The following is a 16,365-nucleotide window of genomic DNA, read 5'->3' as shown; positions in this document are numbered from 1 at the left end:
AACTCTCTAATAGCACGAAACATTTTTTGCCAAATCGCAAATCAAAGACATCATAAATCAAGCACATATTATACTAACTTGTTTTTACCTTTCTCAAATATTTAAATTGGGCACACTATCTTTGTAAGTCTCAAATCCTAAAGTTTGAATAGAAAGGGCCTGCGTAGAAATGCTTTTAAGGTGAATCCATTTTCTAGTTTTTCTCTGTATTAAATTAGTAAAATAAACAAAATAGGATAGTCATTTGAAAAATGCTAAATCTTGGGATCTGTGGTCTAGAGAAAAGAAAGAGTACAGGGTTAAAAGTCACAAGTTCGGGGTTCTAGCCCTAATATTACTATCTACTAGCCAAAGGACATTTTGAAACCTCTCAGCCTCTACTCTCTAATTTATAAAACAAAGGGGTTTATTTTGATTTCTAAGTTGTCAGATTTCACACAAGTCAACAAAGAAACTTGGCCAAGTCATAAAATAATAATTATAGCTTACATTTATTTAGTGCTTTACATGCATTAATTTAATTCATGTAACTTGTGAGGCAGGTAGTAATAATATCCTTATTTTATTTCATTTATTTATTTATTTTGAGATAGAGTCTTGCTCCATTGCCCAGGCTGGAATGCACTGGCACAATCTCGGCTCACTGCAACCTCCACCCCTTGGGTTCAAGTGGTTCACATGCCTCGGGCTCCTAAGTAGCTGGGATTACAGGCATGCTCCATCAAGCCCGGTTAATTTTTGTATTTTTAGTAGAGATGGGGTTTTGCCATACTGGCCAGTCTGTTTGTTCTCAAACTCCTCGGCTCAAGTGATCTGCTTGCCTCGGCCTCCCAATGTGCTAGAATTATAGGCGTGGGCCACTATGCCTGGCCAATATCCCCATTTTAGAGAAGCCACCTATATAAAAAAAAATAAAATTAGACAGGCGTGATGGTGCACACCTATAGTCCTAGCTACTCAGGAGGCTGAGGTGGGAGGATGGCTTGAGCCTGGGAGGTCAAGACTGCAGTGAGCTGTGACAGCACCACTGCACTCCAGCCAGGGTGACAGAGTAAGATCCTATCTACAAATAAACAAAACATACAAAAAACAAAACAAAACAAATGACTTCATGCCAAACTTAGTTGTACTCTGTTAGCTAATAACATCTCACTGGAGTTTTTGCTTCAATTAAAATGTCATTTATTTTTAAAATATGTAAAGCACTCTTGCAGTACACAATTCAAGAGGCCACCAAAGATAATTCACAATCTCCTTTCACTTCTGTTCCTTAAGTTTCAGTCCCTCCTAGTCACTGTAGATTTTTTAAGAAGAGAAATCACATTACCAGAGCTATGTCTAAGGAAAATGAATCAAACAGAAATGCTTAGGATGAACTATACTGGAAGTACCAGACAGGTAATAGTGGGAATAAAAAAAAAGGGATGGGTGCAAGTTTCTACAGGCAAAAGCAACAACACTTAGCATTTAGCACAGGGCCTGGAACATAGCAGGCACTTCAAAATATTTTCTATGTGGCTCCTGAATGACATGAGTAGACGAACGACCAAAATGATTTCAAGGTGTAGAGGCAGGATGACAAGGAGCTGAAAAGTGCCATTAACATTGCCAAAACAACAATAAAAAATCAAGATTCAGGTATGAAAGGGGAAGAAGACGAGACATGTAGTTTTGAACCTATGAGTTGGAAACGCTCATGGGCCACGGAAGTGAGAACTGTCAGGTGTTCGAAAATGTGATCTGGTGCTAATGAATGAATTTGGAAGCTTTGGGTATAAATGTTAGAATTATCTTTCAAAAAAATGGGTATGATTAGATAACTAAGGAAATTACTGTTTGAGGACAGTATAGAAGATGATGTCCAAGGACAGAAAATTAGTAACTGTCTACATTAGGGAGACAAAGATGAGTGAAACCATGAGAGCCAAGTATCATGAAAATTCAGGAGGGAGATTATATTAAGAAGGCGGCAGGCTTATGCCTGTAATCCGAACACTTTGGGAAGCTGAGATGGGAGGATTGCTTTAGACCAGGAATTTGAAGCTGAATGAGCTATGATTGCACCACTGCACTCTAACCTGGGTGACAGAGCGAGACTCTGCCTCTAAGTAAATACATTTAAAAAAGAAGGCAGCAGTCATTGGTAGTATCAGATGAGGAAAATAGGTCAAGTAGAATGAAAAATGAGAAAAAGTCATCAGATTTACTAATCAGAAAGGGGACAGATTTAGTAATCATTCCAAGTGCAATGGCTCATGCCTATAATCCCAGCACTTTCAGAGGCCAAAGTGGAAGGATTGCTTAAGCCCAGGAGTTCCCGACTAGCCTGGGCAAGAATGAGGCCCCATGTCTACATATAAAAATAAAAATTAAATTAAAAAAAAAAAGAGAGGGAAGAGAGCAAAAATTTGGCAGGAAATAACAAACGAGTGGGTGGTGAGGAAGTGAATACAGTCCCTGCCTTGCCTTCCTCTCTTGAGAAATCTGATGGTGAGGGGATGGCAAGGGATGGAGCAGTAAGCAAATGGGCAAAAAATGAAATGTAAATGTACAACCTGGAATTGGCAACTCTGTGGCCTTCCTTATAGGGTTAGCAGTGCCAACAGTTTTCAAGAGGCAAAATACACATTTGTAGGGAATGAAGGAGCCAAGAGGACGAAAAAAGCTGCAGGTATGACTCGTGGTAATTGAGCAAGATCTGATATGGGAAAGAAATGACATCTAACTTACAGTTGGATTTGGAAAGGAAAAGAGGCGCTCCTCCAGACCCAGAAAGGGAGGGAAAGTTGAAGATATTTTGAAGTGAGGAGGGAGGATAAGGGTGTGACTGACAGCCTGTATTTTCTCAGAAAAGTAGGTGACCTACTTGTCCCTCCCCACCAGAGAATTAACTATCACCTAGGTGAGGAGCCCCAAAAGCTAGACACTGGACTAACACAAACATGAGTAGGTTTTTAAGTACTTATCTTATGGCAGATGTTTTTTAAAAATCTATAATAACCGTAACAGGTAGGTACTATTTTTCTTCCCATTTTAAAATCTTATGCTTCCCTGAAGAGGATATGAAACTTGCCCACAGCTAACAAGCATACATTTAAACCCAGATCCAACTGCATGGTTTTTTAAGTCTATTACATCTTATGGCAAGGGGATAGCAGAGACCATGAACTGATGGGCTTATAAGTATGTGTATCTCACCTCTAGTATTGATCTTTGTAAAAAAAACAGACGAACAAAAAAATATGGTTTGTGCTTTCTGAATTTTATAATTAAGACTACATACATATGGGAGTAAAATACTGACAAGAAAGGAAACAGTAGAGAAAATACTTTGCAAATAAGAAATTGCCGTTCCTTTGATTCTTTTTGATTCATATGAACTTCTGTTACACAGACAATTGTGGACACAATTCCCTTTGACCTATGAAAATTAGATTTGAACAAAGGTTCAGATTGGATTTAGATTAGGTCCTGCTCAGTGAAAATTATGAAAACACTGACACTACAGTAACTGATATGAAAGAATACAATAAATCCTCACTTAACATTGTCAATAGCTTCTTAGAAACTCGTTTTCAGTTAAACAATGTACAATGAAACCGATTTTTGTTGTCATCAATATTATAACGAAATGAAGACAACATTGAATGAAATGTTTTTTTGTGGACCTGCTGTAAGTTGTTAGGCTAAAAATCATGGTTTCTAAGAACCTATCGTTAAGTGACGACCTACTGTACTCTATAACCATGCTGCTATTCTTTATTCCTGACATCTCATTAATTTTTTTTTTTTTTTTTTTTTGAGATGGAGCCTTGCTCTGTCACCCAGGCTGGAGTGCAGTGGAACGATCTCTCAGCTCACTGCAGCCTTGACCTCCCAGGTTCAAGCGATTCTCTTGCCTTAGCCTCCCAAGCAGCTGGGACTACAGGTGTCTGCCACCACTCCCGACTAATTTTTGTATTTTTAGTAGAGATGGGGTTTCACCATGTTGGCCAGGCTGCTCCTGACCTCAAGTGATCTGCCCATGTCTGCCTCCCAAAATGCTGGGATTACAAGCGTGAGCCCCAGGCCGACCTTTCTAATCTTAAAAAAAAAAAAGAGAGATGGGGTCTCACTGTGTTCCCTAGGCTGGTCTCCTGGGCTCAAGCGATCCTCCCACCTTGGCCTCCCGAAGTGTTGGGATTACAGGCCTGAGCCAGCGCGTCCGGCATGCGGAGCATTTCCAGTCAAACACTGGGATAAACTGCAAGAAACGACCCTAAGAAGCAGGTGAATTGTCTCAGGAGCTCAAGCTTCCTTTGGAGAAGGACTCAACCAGCTGTGACTGGCTGTGAAGACGGAGGAAAAGGGCCACTAGTTAAGGCATGTAGACAGCTTTTAAAAGTCAGAAGAAGCGCGCCCGTAGTCCCAGCTACTCAGGAGGCTGAGGCGGGAGGATCACTTGAGCCTGGGGAGATACGCGTTGCAGAGCCGAGATCACGCCACTGCAGTCCGGCCTGGACAGAGGTGAGACGCTCGCGGATCTTGGCTTGGGGTTGGCGGCTTTAGGAAGAAACTGACCTCGAGACCCTGAGGACCTGGCGACAGCCGTTACTCTGGCTGACAAGTCATTGGACTTCCGGCGCACGCGCGGCGCGGCGCGGCGCGGCGCGGCCAGCTTTCGATTTCCAGCCTTCCCCCGGCCCCTACCTTCCGCCCCACCTCCAGGCTAGTTCCTCCTCTTGGCCCCGCCCCCTGACCTTACTTCTCCCCACCCCTAGGCCCCGCCCCCTGATCCGCTCCTTCCCGCCGCCCCTCCCCCGTTCCATTTCATTGTTGGATTGTGGCGCCTCACTCCTGCTGGCGGCCGACAGGGGGCGGAGTTCGAGCCTGGATTTTTCCTTGGGGCGTCCCCCGGGAGGCCGTCCCGGCGTGGGGGAGGGGAGGACGGGGCGGGAGGACGCGGTTCCGTCGGCTGCAGCGCTACTTTTGGTCCGGGGTCGGCAGGGAGGCCGCGGCTACCGCATCAGAGCTGACGTGGGGACTACGTGGGGCCGCTGCCGGCGCCGGGTTGCTGGGCGGCGGCGCCGCTGCTGAGCGGCGGTCGGGCTCGCCGTCTCCACCTCCTCGCGTCCGTAATCAGTGACGAGGTCCGCTACGTAAATCCCTTTGCGGCGGGTAAGTGGTGCGCCGGCCCCGGCCCCGAGACCCAGCAGCCGGCGACGCGGCGCAGGAGGCGGAGGTGGAGGCAGGAGGCGGAGCGGAGCCGGGGGCGGTGGAGCAGCGGAGGCCGAGCGGAGCCGTGGGTGGCGGGCCGGGACCCCGGAGCCGGGCGGAGGTTTGGCGGGGAAGCCGCAAGTTCACCTGACGCGGCCCCTCGCTTGGCGCCCCCGTGGCCGCTGCCTTCTCGGCCCACGCCCGCTTGGTCATCTCAGCTGCCCCGGGACCCGCCTGCCTCCTCGCGAACTTGGGACGAGTTGGAAAATCCGCCCTGAGAGAGCCTTGCGGCTCAGGGGAGCGGTTTAACTTGGAAAAGGAAAAGGAAGCCAGAAGTAAGGACTTCGGATTTCAGTGCCCACAGCGCCTCTGCCCCACTTTGCGAGCTCAGTTCAAACTTCAGCGAACGCAGCCCGTTTTTCCCAAAACCCGGCCGGAGGGCCTCGTAGCTGAGTCATTCGGTCCCGGGCGCGGGCAATCTCAGGAGAGGGAGGGGCAGAGCCGCGACCGCTCTCGAATGGCGCATTTTCCCTTCTGCCTGAGTCTTACCTTTTTAGGGCCATCTGGTAAGGTTTCCAGAGTCTGCTGAATTTGGGGAATAAACACATTATTAAACATGCTTCTTTTTTTTTTTTTTTTTTTTTGAGACAGTTTTGCTCTGTTACCCAGGCTGGAATACAGCGAGCGGCATGATCTCAGCTCACTGCAGCGTCTGCCTGCTGGGTTCGAGCGATTCTCTTGCTTCAGCCTTCCGAGTAGCTGGGATTACAGGCGTGCGGCACCACGCCTGGCTAATTTTTGTATTTTTAGTAGAGCTGGGGCTTTTACCATGTTGGTCAGGCTGGTCTCGAACTCCTGACTTTCCACCCACCTCGGCCTCCCAAAGTGCTGGGATTACAGGCGTGAGGCACCGCGCCCAGCCTCAACATGTTTCTTAATCCTGTCGCGTTTTATTTGTATATCAGATACCTGAGTTTGAAATCACTTAGGGGTTTCCTGCATGCTGCTCAGTGAAGCAGCTGTCAGTTTGTAATCACATTTTAAGAAATTGTGACTTACAAGGCCAGTCTCAAAGTGTCATTGAAACTGAAAGAGCCCGTTTAACAGTGTGGTTTATGTACACGACTCAGTTTTCTTTTCTATTTAATTTGCCGGGCGGATGAGAGTGCACCTTTCCCTTGACACAAAAACCTAGATTGAACAGTGAGAGGTCCGCTATGAACATTGTATCAGATTACATTAATAAACCACGCTGTTTTGTTTTGCTTTTGCTTTGAGCACCACGTTTTTTTCCTAGTTTTTTTTTTTTTTTTTTTGAGACAGAGTCTCCGTCTGTCGCCCAGGCTGGAGTGCAGTGGCACGATCTCGGCTCACTGCAAGCTCCGCATCCCGGGTTCATGCCATTCTCCTGCCTCAGCCTCCCGAGTAGCTGAGACTACAGGCGCCCGCCACCAGGCCATACAAAACATTAAAAATAATGTTTTGTATTTTTAGTAGGGACGGGATTTCACTGTGTTAGCCAGGATGGTCTCGATCTCCTGACCTAGTGATCCGCCCGCTTCGGCCTCACAAAGTGCTGGGATTACAGGCGTGAGCCATCGCACCCGGCCTTTTTTTCTTAGTCTTGATTCTGTTTTTGGATAACAAACTTTCCCTTCCTAAGTCATAGTAGTCTTAAAGTCTTTCAATCTAAAGTAATTTTTTTCCCAAAGGAAGGCTTGCACGCAATATGTTTGGCCAATAAATGCCAAGTATTAAAACTGATGTTTAAAGAACTATGTATTGATCCTGACACAACTTTAACAAATATATTAAAATGGTTTTGATCCTGAATGAGTAAACACTTAAAGCATCGTCAGTATACACACGACTTTGGCGAATCTGTAAATAGATGAATATAACACATACTTTCCCAGTGAGTTGGTGATGGATATGGAATCATTTTGGTGAGTGTGAAGTTGTAATTACGGTGATGTTTGTGTACATATTTTGGTGACAGTATATGAATAAATTTTTATTTAATGCGTAAACACAGAGGACATTTTTATTTTTAGTCTTTCTGTTTTTGCATTGTCCGTGAAAGTTAAGGAAATTTACTTCTACTTTCTGACTTTTAAACTCTCGAATCCATAGTTAATAGGCTGTATTCCAGTTTCATACTCAGGTGAGTCGCTGCGTAATCAAAATACAAAATCTTGCTTAGGGTTATGACCGTTTCATGAAAAGTAGGGAAAAGTTTTGCATTATTAACGTACATAAGGAATCCTGACTGAATCTTTACCAATATAGAGATATGTTTCTGAAATTGTATTTTATCCCAAGTTGTATTCCCTGCAAATTAAGTATTGGGCCAGAAGGTTGAGCTAGGTTTATTGTTGAAGTGGATAGTCCTACTGAAGAGCTCTCAAATGTCCTGTTCCTTTTATAGATAGACTTCTTAAAACTGAGCAGTGCAAGTAATAGCTGAACCACTGAGAGACGTTATTTTTTAGAGCAGTTTTAGAACCAATATTTTTATATTTCCTTGTCAACATTGATAAGGAAATAAGCCTGAAATGCCGAATTTTATTGTTTCTACTTAAGTAAACTGATGGATTCCGTATGTAAAAGTCGGCTTTGAAAATTATTATTATTGTTCATTGAATGCAGTTTTGATATTATCAACACAGGAACTTAAAAAAATACCCATTTTAGGCTGGGCGTGGAGGCTCATGCCTGTAATCCCAGCATTTTGGGAGGCTTAGGCAGGCGGATCACCTGAGGTCGGGAGTTCAAGACCAGCCTAACCAACACGGAGAAACCCTGTCTCTACTAAAAATACAAAATTAGCTGGTCATGGTGGCCCATGCCTGTAATTCCAGCTACTCAGCAGGCTGAGGCTGGCAAGGCTGGAGAATCGCTTGAACCCAGAAGGCAGAAGGTGCAGTGAGGCGAGATCAAGCCATTGCACTCCAGCCTGGGCAACAGGAGCGAAACTCTGTCTCAGAAACAAAACAAAACAAACAAACAAAAAACCACCCATTTTAGGAAAGATGTATCTCATTACACAATAGGTAGAAATGAACATTTTATTTATTTATTTATTTATTTATTTATTTTTTTGAGACGGAGTCTCGCTGTGTCTCCCAGGCTGGAGTGCAGTGGCGCGATCTCGGCTCATTGCAAGCTCCGCCCCCTGGGTTCACGCCATTCTCCCGCCTCAGCCTCCCAAGTAGCTGGGACTACAGGCGCCCGCTACCACGCCTGGCTAATTTTTTGTATTTTTAGTAGAGACCGGGTTTCACCGTGTTAGATAGTCTCGATCTCCTGACCTCGTGATCCACCCGCCTCGGCCTCCCAAAGTGCTGGGATTACAGGCTTGAGCCACCGCGCCCGGCCAGAAATGAACATTTTAAATAATTATGTTAATAATCTCCTTTTAGACAATACATTTTAAATACCTTTTGCAATGGGAGCTCCACAATAAAGACTGCTGTTAAGAATAAATGCTTTTACTCATAGGTTTTCATTTTCTGATACTGTATATCCAGTAGAGAATAAGCAAGAACAAAGAAGAAAACCTAAGGATATCATTAGTGGAAATTTTTGTTGATATTACTTATGAAAATGCCTTAAATCTTACTGCACTGAATAATGATGTTTTGATCAATGATGGACCATATATATGTCCGTTAAGATTATAATGGAGCTGAAGAATTCCTGTCACTTAGTGATGTCCTAGCTGTCCTAATGTCAGAGGGCAGAGTATTACCTTTTCTATGTTTAGGTATGTTTCGACACACAAATACATTCCACTGTGTTCTGATCACCTGCAGTATATAGTACAGTAACATGCTGTACAGGTTTTGTAGCCTAGGAGGAACAGGCTATCCCATTTGGCATAAGTGTGTAGTCGGTTACGCCATCTTGGTTTGTTTAAGAGCAGTTTATAACGTTCGCAGAATGAAGTTACCTAATATTTCTAAGAACGTATCCCCATTATTAAGTGAAGCATAACTGTAGTTCAGTTATAGTAAGGTTTACAAAGTAAAATGATATCTATTTGCACATTTCATGACAGGCCTTCCTAGGAGTGATGGAGGAAATTACTGGCAACATGTATGTGAAGTAGTTTTTGTAAGTAGAGGAAATGCATAGGCTACAAAACTGTATGGTAGTTTTGCTTAAAGACTGCTTAAATAACTATCTCATTGGTCAGGAAGGATGCTTACCTCTAAGAAAACCTTACTAGCAACTCATCCTCTTGTTAGACATTTTTGAAGCCTCATCAGTTCTCCACAAATGAGAAGTATCTTTGTGCATGTTTTCTAAACAGTAGTATAACCAGGCCAATTAAATGTCAAGATATTAGTAAAATCCTGTGAACGTTTAAGAGTGGAGCTAATGTAATGCTAATATTTTCCTTGAGAATTTCACAAAATAAACTCAGTGTCTTCAAAGTTATCTTAGTAAAGATTTTTTTTTGTATTTTTTTAAACATAGCAGACTTAAATCATCCATCTTAGAATAGCAAAATAGCAGATAGTTTTGTTTATATTCTTAACCTCAATGTTTTCATTTATAGCACAAAAAATGATTTTTTTTTTTTTTTGGCTTAGAAATGGTTTTAACTGGAATTTATATCCTAGCATTGATTATGGTGAAAGTGTCCACCCTTGGAATTGTGGCAACTATATCATACATAAAGACCTATATTACTGAATATGGGTGCTTGGAATGTTTTTACTCTTAAAAATTTCTGGAGGAGTAAAATTAGGCATGTTTCTGCACTTAGAAAGATACAGGTTTTGTTCAGATGTGTAAGATAGGCCCAATCTAGGTAAGTAAAATAATGGTAAAATTATTTTTTCTGATCTTAAGCTGATTCAGGTAGTTTACTTTGTCAGATTTACTATCTAGTAGTTAATGCATTTATACTTAATATGTAGATGTTTTGAAATGTACTTAATGTGCAGTAAAGAAGCATGCAATTGGGGGAAAAAAAAAAAAAAAAGACAACCTTACAGTGAGCCTAGTCAAGCAAATAACTCCCTCAAAAGTTTACAAATTTGGTTTCACATTGGCCGGGTGCGGTGGCTCATGCCTGTAATCCCAGCACTTTGGGAGGCCGAGGTGAGTGGATCACGAGACCAGCCTGACCAAACATGGTGAAACCCCGTCTGTACTGAAAATACAGAAATTAGCTGGGCATGGTGGCTCGCGTGTGTAATCCCGGCTACTCAGGAAGCTGAGGCAGGAGAATCGCTTGAACCCGGGAGTTGGAAGTTGCAGTGAGCAAAGATCGTGCTACTGCAGTCCAGCCTGAGTGACAGAGCGAGACTCAGTCTCAAAAAACGTAAAATAAAAATTTAGTTTCACATGAAGTGGTGGTGGTGGGGGAGGGAGGTGTTTGAAAGGATGGAGATAGACCATGATTATTTGAATTTCATTTTTCATTTCCTCCTCAGCAGCCAATTCTGTAGGTCATTTACTGTGAAATAGCCAAAAGCAGGCAGCAGGTGGGAAATGAATTGAAAAAGAGACACTTATTGAATAGCTAATCCTTTAGTGATTTTAGTAAAGAGTTAAGATTTCTTAGTAACAGGTATCTCAGGCAATTAAATTGGAGTAGCCGTGAATCTGTATTAGAGAGCCTCCTGAATTTATGTATAATTCATGTTTGAAATATTAAAGACATTTACAAGTGTTTGGAATATTTATTTACGAGTATCCCTTTTGCCTATTCTGTTTTTACATGAAAGTGTAAAGATTATTTTTTGAAAGTTATTGTAACTTTGCTTCATAAAGAGTGTAAGACTAATGGTGTAATTTCATGGTACTGCTTTCTCACGTTGTTTTCCTGTACTCATCTCCTTCCCCTAAAATGGGTAACCATAGTCTCATCCCTGTCAATTTCAGCTGTTGGAATTATTTGTCTTATAACTAGCCCCACCTTCTCTTAATATTTTAATCGACTTGGTTGAGAAGGACCAACTTTACAATATGAGCTTCATATTCTCCTTTATCTTTCAAACTTTATTGCTATTGCTACTTAAATTACAGTTACCCTATGGATATCTACTTTTGCAAAGAACTAAAACCTTGCTTCATCACAGAACCAAATTGTATTTCTCTGTGTTCTTTCTCTTCCTGCTTCTGTAAAAGGTATGATACCTTTTATTCCACATTCCTTTCTTTTTCTTCTGGATATGCTAGTTGCAGTGCTTTCAGTTTTTCTTATTATTTTTCTTAGCCTTTCTTTCCAAAACCATCTCAATAATGCATAATTTACAGTTTATATTTTTGGGTTTTTGAAAGTGGCGTAAGAACTTAGATTGTTTGGCAAGTGTCTTATAAATCTTAATTTAATATTTCCCGTATTTCATAGTTATCTCCAACTGTAATATCTAGTCCAAAAGCAGATTTTTCTTTTTTTTTTTTTTTGAGACAGAGTCTCACTTTGTTGCCCAGGCTGGAGTGCAGTGGAGCGATCTCGGCTCACTGCAGCCTTCACCTTCCTGGGTTCAAGCGATTCTCCTGCCTTCGCCTCTGAAGTACCTGGGATTACAGGCACCCGCCACCATGCCTGGCTAACTTTTGTATTTTTTGCAGAGATAGGGTTTCACCATGTTGGCCTGGCTGGTCTCGAACTCTTGACCTCATGTGATCCACCCGCCTTGGCCTCCCAAAGTGCTGGGATTACAGGCGTGAGCCACGGCGCCTGGGCAGAAGCAGTTTTTTTAAAGCAGAAAAAGCAAAACTGTCTTTATTGTCTTTCCAAAGCATTCAACTTAGTCTTTAGAGAAACAGTTCTCTTTTTGAATCATTTAATCCACTTAGTCATTTCATCTAAGGTACTATTTAATAAAATTACAAAATTGCAACAAGTATGGCTGGCATAATCAGGTTTGGTGACAAATACAACTAACTCTTGGTAAGCACCCATCCCTGTTGGAGTGAACACAAGTGCTTGGGCACACTAGAGAACTGTGGTGGGCATTAGCTATACTGTAAGCTTCACAGAAGTGGAGAACGCTGTTAATATGGAGAGCTGGAAATTGGTTAAGTAGACTTTGGTATTCTAGTAAACTTGCCCAAGAAGTTTAATTCTTATATATACCTAATTTTTCCAGAAAGTTACATTAAGGTATTAATGTAATTAACCACAGCAGATTAGGTATTCAAAGTTTTTTTTTTTTTTTTTAAAACAGTTCTGTTGCCCTGGCTGGAGTGCAGTGGTGCTATCTCGGCTCACTACAATTTCCACCTCCTGGGTGCAAGTGATTCTCCTGCCTCAGCCTCCAGAGTAGCTGGGATTATAGGCACACACCACCATGCTAGCTAATTTTTGTAATTTTTTTTTTTTTTTTTTTTTTTATAATGAGACAGAGTCTCACTCTGTTGCCCAGGCTGGAGTGCAGGGGCGCGATCTTGGCTTACTGCAACCTCTGCTTCCTGGGTTCAAGCAATTCTCCTGCCTCACCCTCCCAAGGAGCTGGGATTGGTGCATGCCACCATGCCTGGCTAATTTTGTATTTTTAGTAGACAGGGGGTTTCGCCACGTTGGCCAGGCTGGCTGGTCTTGAACTCTTGACCTCAGGCGATCTGCCCACCTCAGCCTTCCAAAGTGCTGGGATTACCGGGGTGAACCATGGTACCTGGCCTCAACATTTTTAAGTGTTAATTTAATACTATTTTTATCAGCATATTATATTTGTTTGCTTATTTTATATGAGCGTTTTCCAACATTCGCTTTATTACCCTCTCTGTAATATATAATCCCATATTCAGATTTCACCATTTGTCCCCAAAATGTCCTTTATAGCATAATCAACATATTTTAAATATCATTTGTATAGAAAGCTATATATTGAAGTATACTGACAGCAATGAAATTAATTAAGCCTGGCACGATGGCTCAAGCCTGTAATCCCAGCACTTTGGAAGGCCGAGGCAGGCGGATCACTTGAAGTCAGGGGTTTGAGACCAGCCTGTCCAACATGGTCAAACACCGTCTCTACTAAAAATACAAAAATTAGCTGGGCGTGGTGGCATGTGCCTGTAATCCCAGCTACTTGGGAGGCTAAGGCACGAGAACTGCAGAACTGCTTGAACCTGGGACGTGGAGTTTGCAGTGAGCTGAGATGGTGCCACTGCGCTCCAGCCTGGGCGACGGAGCAAGACTCAGTCTCAAAAAAAAAAACCAAAAAACGAAAAACAAAGAAATTAATTGAAGCTATTACACCAGAGGGTGAACATAGAGCAACATGCTGGTGAAAGTAAGGTGAATGCCAAATGTTATTTTTGTAATCATACCTAATAAAGTTTTTATCAGGATGTTAGATGGCCTTCAAAATATGGCACAGAAATCCATAACTAGGCAAAATAATTTTGAGTCTCATTTCTTCTTGTAAGTTATTACTTGCCTGTAACAAACTCCTCTAAAATATGCCTTTCTGCTCTAAAAGCTAAAGCTTAAGAGTCCCTTGGCAGATGGGACTTTTAAATTATTCCTGTAGAAAATTGGTAGTATATAAGTGTTACAGCTCTTAGAATTTGTCCAGCAAGCTCTCTCTCTGGTTTTTGCCAGAATGCCCTCCACCTCCCAAAAAAAGAAAATTGGTAGATTGGTAGTATACAGGATATATCAGTGTTCTTTGGGAGTTTAGGTATAAAGAGATCTGATTAGAAATTATAACTGGAGAGCTGATTACAGTGGCTCATGCCTGTAATTCCAACACTTTGGGAGGCTATGGTGGGAGGATTGCTTGAAGCTAGGAGTTTGAGACCAGCCTGGGCAACATAGTGATACCCATTTCTGGGGGGAAAAAAAAAATTAAAAAGAGAGACATTTAAAAAAAAATGAGCCAAAGAAGATAGAGAACAAAAGGCTAGATAATTTGGAAGAAAAGCATGAAAGTAATGTCATAAATAATTCAAAGAGGACAAAGTTTCAAATAGAGGAGGAAATGCTGTAGGGGTATTGAGGAAGATGGGGACTAGAAAGCATCCTTTTAGATTTGGCAAGCAGGCAAGCATTCATTGGTGACCTTGTGGACAATAGTTGGAATGAAGTAAGGCTCTGATCATCCTGAGTCAGGGTCAAGTTTATCTTGTCCTTATTCAGGTATGAGGCTAGTTTTTCTTTTTGATATCCTGTGGCTCCCATGGCAAGAAGATGGTGCTTTCTTCAGTGCTGGTTACCTCTGGGAAGAGGAAGCAGGTGGCTATTGCTGGACTTCTCTGAGTACCTTTTTCTAGTTTTAAAATTTTGAACCACAAGAATTTATTATTCAGCAAATAAAATATTTCCAGGTGAAATACAGAAATTGGCATTTGTTTCTATGATATAGTGCTGTGGTTACCATTATTGTTCAAGTGCTATTATTATTTTATTGACACATCTGCCCCCTCTTTAGATTGCAGGCTCCTGGAGAGCTGTCTCCTGCAGTGCTCCAGCATCTAGTGTGAGGGGGTGGCATCTAATGGGTTATACAACTTTTAAGGAGCATAAGATGTCCCTATGTAAAATGCTAGTGTAGTATAACAGAATAAGATTTAATCTCAGAATGGCATCAGTTCTGCTTTTTGTTCCTGTTGTGAGGAGCCTGTTCAAATGCCCTACTGTCTCTTGTCTCTATGCTGGGGGCAGATGGTAGCAGTAGTAACCATCGCCTTAGTGCACTTAGTAAGGTCTGATAAACCTGCCTGCTGCCTACAGTTCCAAATTTGACCGGGATTGTATGCCATCATTTAGAAGAACCCTTAGGAGGGGACTCTGAAAGCAGTGTGTCTGTCTAAGCACTGCTGTTGTGGGCAGAGGTGCCTAGAGGTTACTTAGGGATGAGCACCATTGTTTTCTCCAGCTCTAAAATAAATTAAGGACTCCCAGATTTTTTTTTTTTTTTTTTTTTTTTGAGACTGTCTCAAAAGAGTTTAGGTCTGTGAATGGTCTTGCTCCGTCACCTAGGCTGGTGTACAATGGTGCGAACATGGCCCATTGCAGCCTCAACTTTGCGTGCTCAAGTGATTCTCCCACCTCAGCCTCCTGAGTAGCTGGGAGTCCAGGCCTGTGCCACCATACCTGGTCAGTTTTCTTGTAGAGACAAGTTCTCACTATGTTGCCAAGGCTTGTCTCAAACTCCTGAGTTCAAGCAAACCTGCTGCCTCAGCCTTCCACAGTGCTGGGATTACAGGTGTGAGCCACCATGTCTGGCTCAAGTGTTCTTTTGTCTTTTTTTTTTTTTTTTTTTTTGCCAGTTTTACTTCGTTCCACATGTCAAATATATCTTTTTAAAGATATTAGTAAAAAAAATAAAGAGAGTTTAATTGCTACAGTGTCTAAACTAGGTTTTTTTCATGGATTGAAGGCTATCAAAAGGACGTTTTGAATAAATGTATTTTGTTTGGAGTTTAATTTTTGGATAAAAACCCAAGTTGGAATTTAAGGTAAATGAAAATTTTGTTGCATTGAAGTGAAATATAAGGAAATAATTCATTAAGTTTATTAAATGATCATTCTTAAAAATAGAGCTGATACCCATGAGCTATACTTAGTGTGTATTAGATGATTTAGATAGCACTGCTTTGTCTTCAGTAGCAAATAATCAGAAAAATAGTGTATCATTTCAGTTTTGTCAATTTTTTCCCCCTAGGAAGATAAGAAAAATACAGTAGAAATAAGATTGACAAAAAACAGTACAGGGCTGTTTTTAGCTTTCTAGTCTTTTGGTTTTTTTTGCGGGGCAGGGGGTGGTGTTTTGTATTTTTAGTTTTATAGAAATTAGAATGTTCTTCCTGGCCTCATTTTGAGAGGTTTTAATTTAAATAAAATTTAATTTGAGAGTTTTTTGAAGTGAAATGTTACGATCTCCCAATTCAACATTATAATTTTACTGCAGGATAAATAAAGAAAACGGGAAAGGAGGAAAGCATTGATTACAAATGTCTTAACAATGAGCAAATGTGCAAGGAAAAAATATATTAAGACAAATCTAAGGTAGGTAGATGTATGTTTTTCTGTTCTTTTGAAAATTCTACTTAGCTTAAAGTTCATGATGAGTAAATGGATGTATAGATGTACACATACATATATGTATGTATATGTATTCTATTGTAGACTCAAATTATTCAGCCATTCACTTAAGGTACCATCTACTGTGTACCATGCTAGGCGCTGTAGGGGATGTG

General features: G+C 41.6%; 1 protein-coding gene and 1 non-coding gene across 10 annotated transcripts in view; both read left to right on the top strand.

Annotated features, from left to right (window-relative positions):
• Positions 1-4,756: 4,756 nt before the first annotated feature.
• CREM (cAMP responsive element modulator) overlaps positions 4,757-16,365 on the top strand; it is an 87,856-nt gene continuing 76,247 nt past the window's right edge. For 2 of the 9 annotated variants that reach the window (XM_025396700.1, XM_025396701.1), the window contains exon 1: positions 4,807-5,157. Coding sequence is in view for 2 of the 9 variants with exons in the window: in XM_025396681.1 (XP_025252466.1) it covers positions 16,131-16,174 (44 nt within the window). In the remaining 7 variants the exon portion in view is untranslated. Of the gene's footprint in view, positions 5,158-5,269; positions 5,532-16,076; positions 16,175-16,365 lie in introns of those variants that run through there. The other 7 variants (XM_025396692.1, XM_025396691.1, XM_025396681.1 and 4 more) reach the window with 6 other exon arrangements.
• Positions 13,711-13,774, top strand: LOC112632267. Its single transcript, XR_003121328.1, has one exon. It is a non-coding gene; the product is annotated as a U7 small nuclear RNA (small nuclear RNA).

The sequence above is a fragment of the Theropithecus gelada genome, chromosome 9 (assembly GCF_003255815.1).
Source record: "Theropithecus gelada isolate Dixy chromosome 9, Tgel_1.0, whole genome shotgun sequence".
Lineage (NCBI taxonomy): Eukaryota > Metazoa > Chordata > Mammalia > Primates > Cercopithecidae > Theropithecus > Theropithecus gelada.
This window is presented reverse-complemented; position numbering and strand designations above follow the sequence as displayed.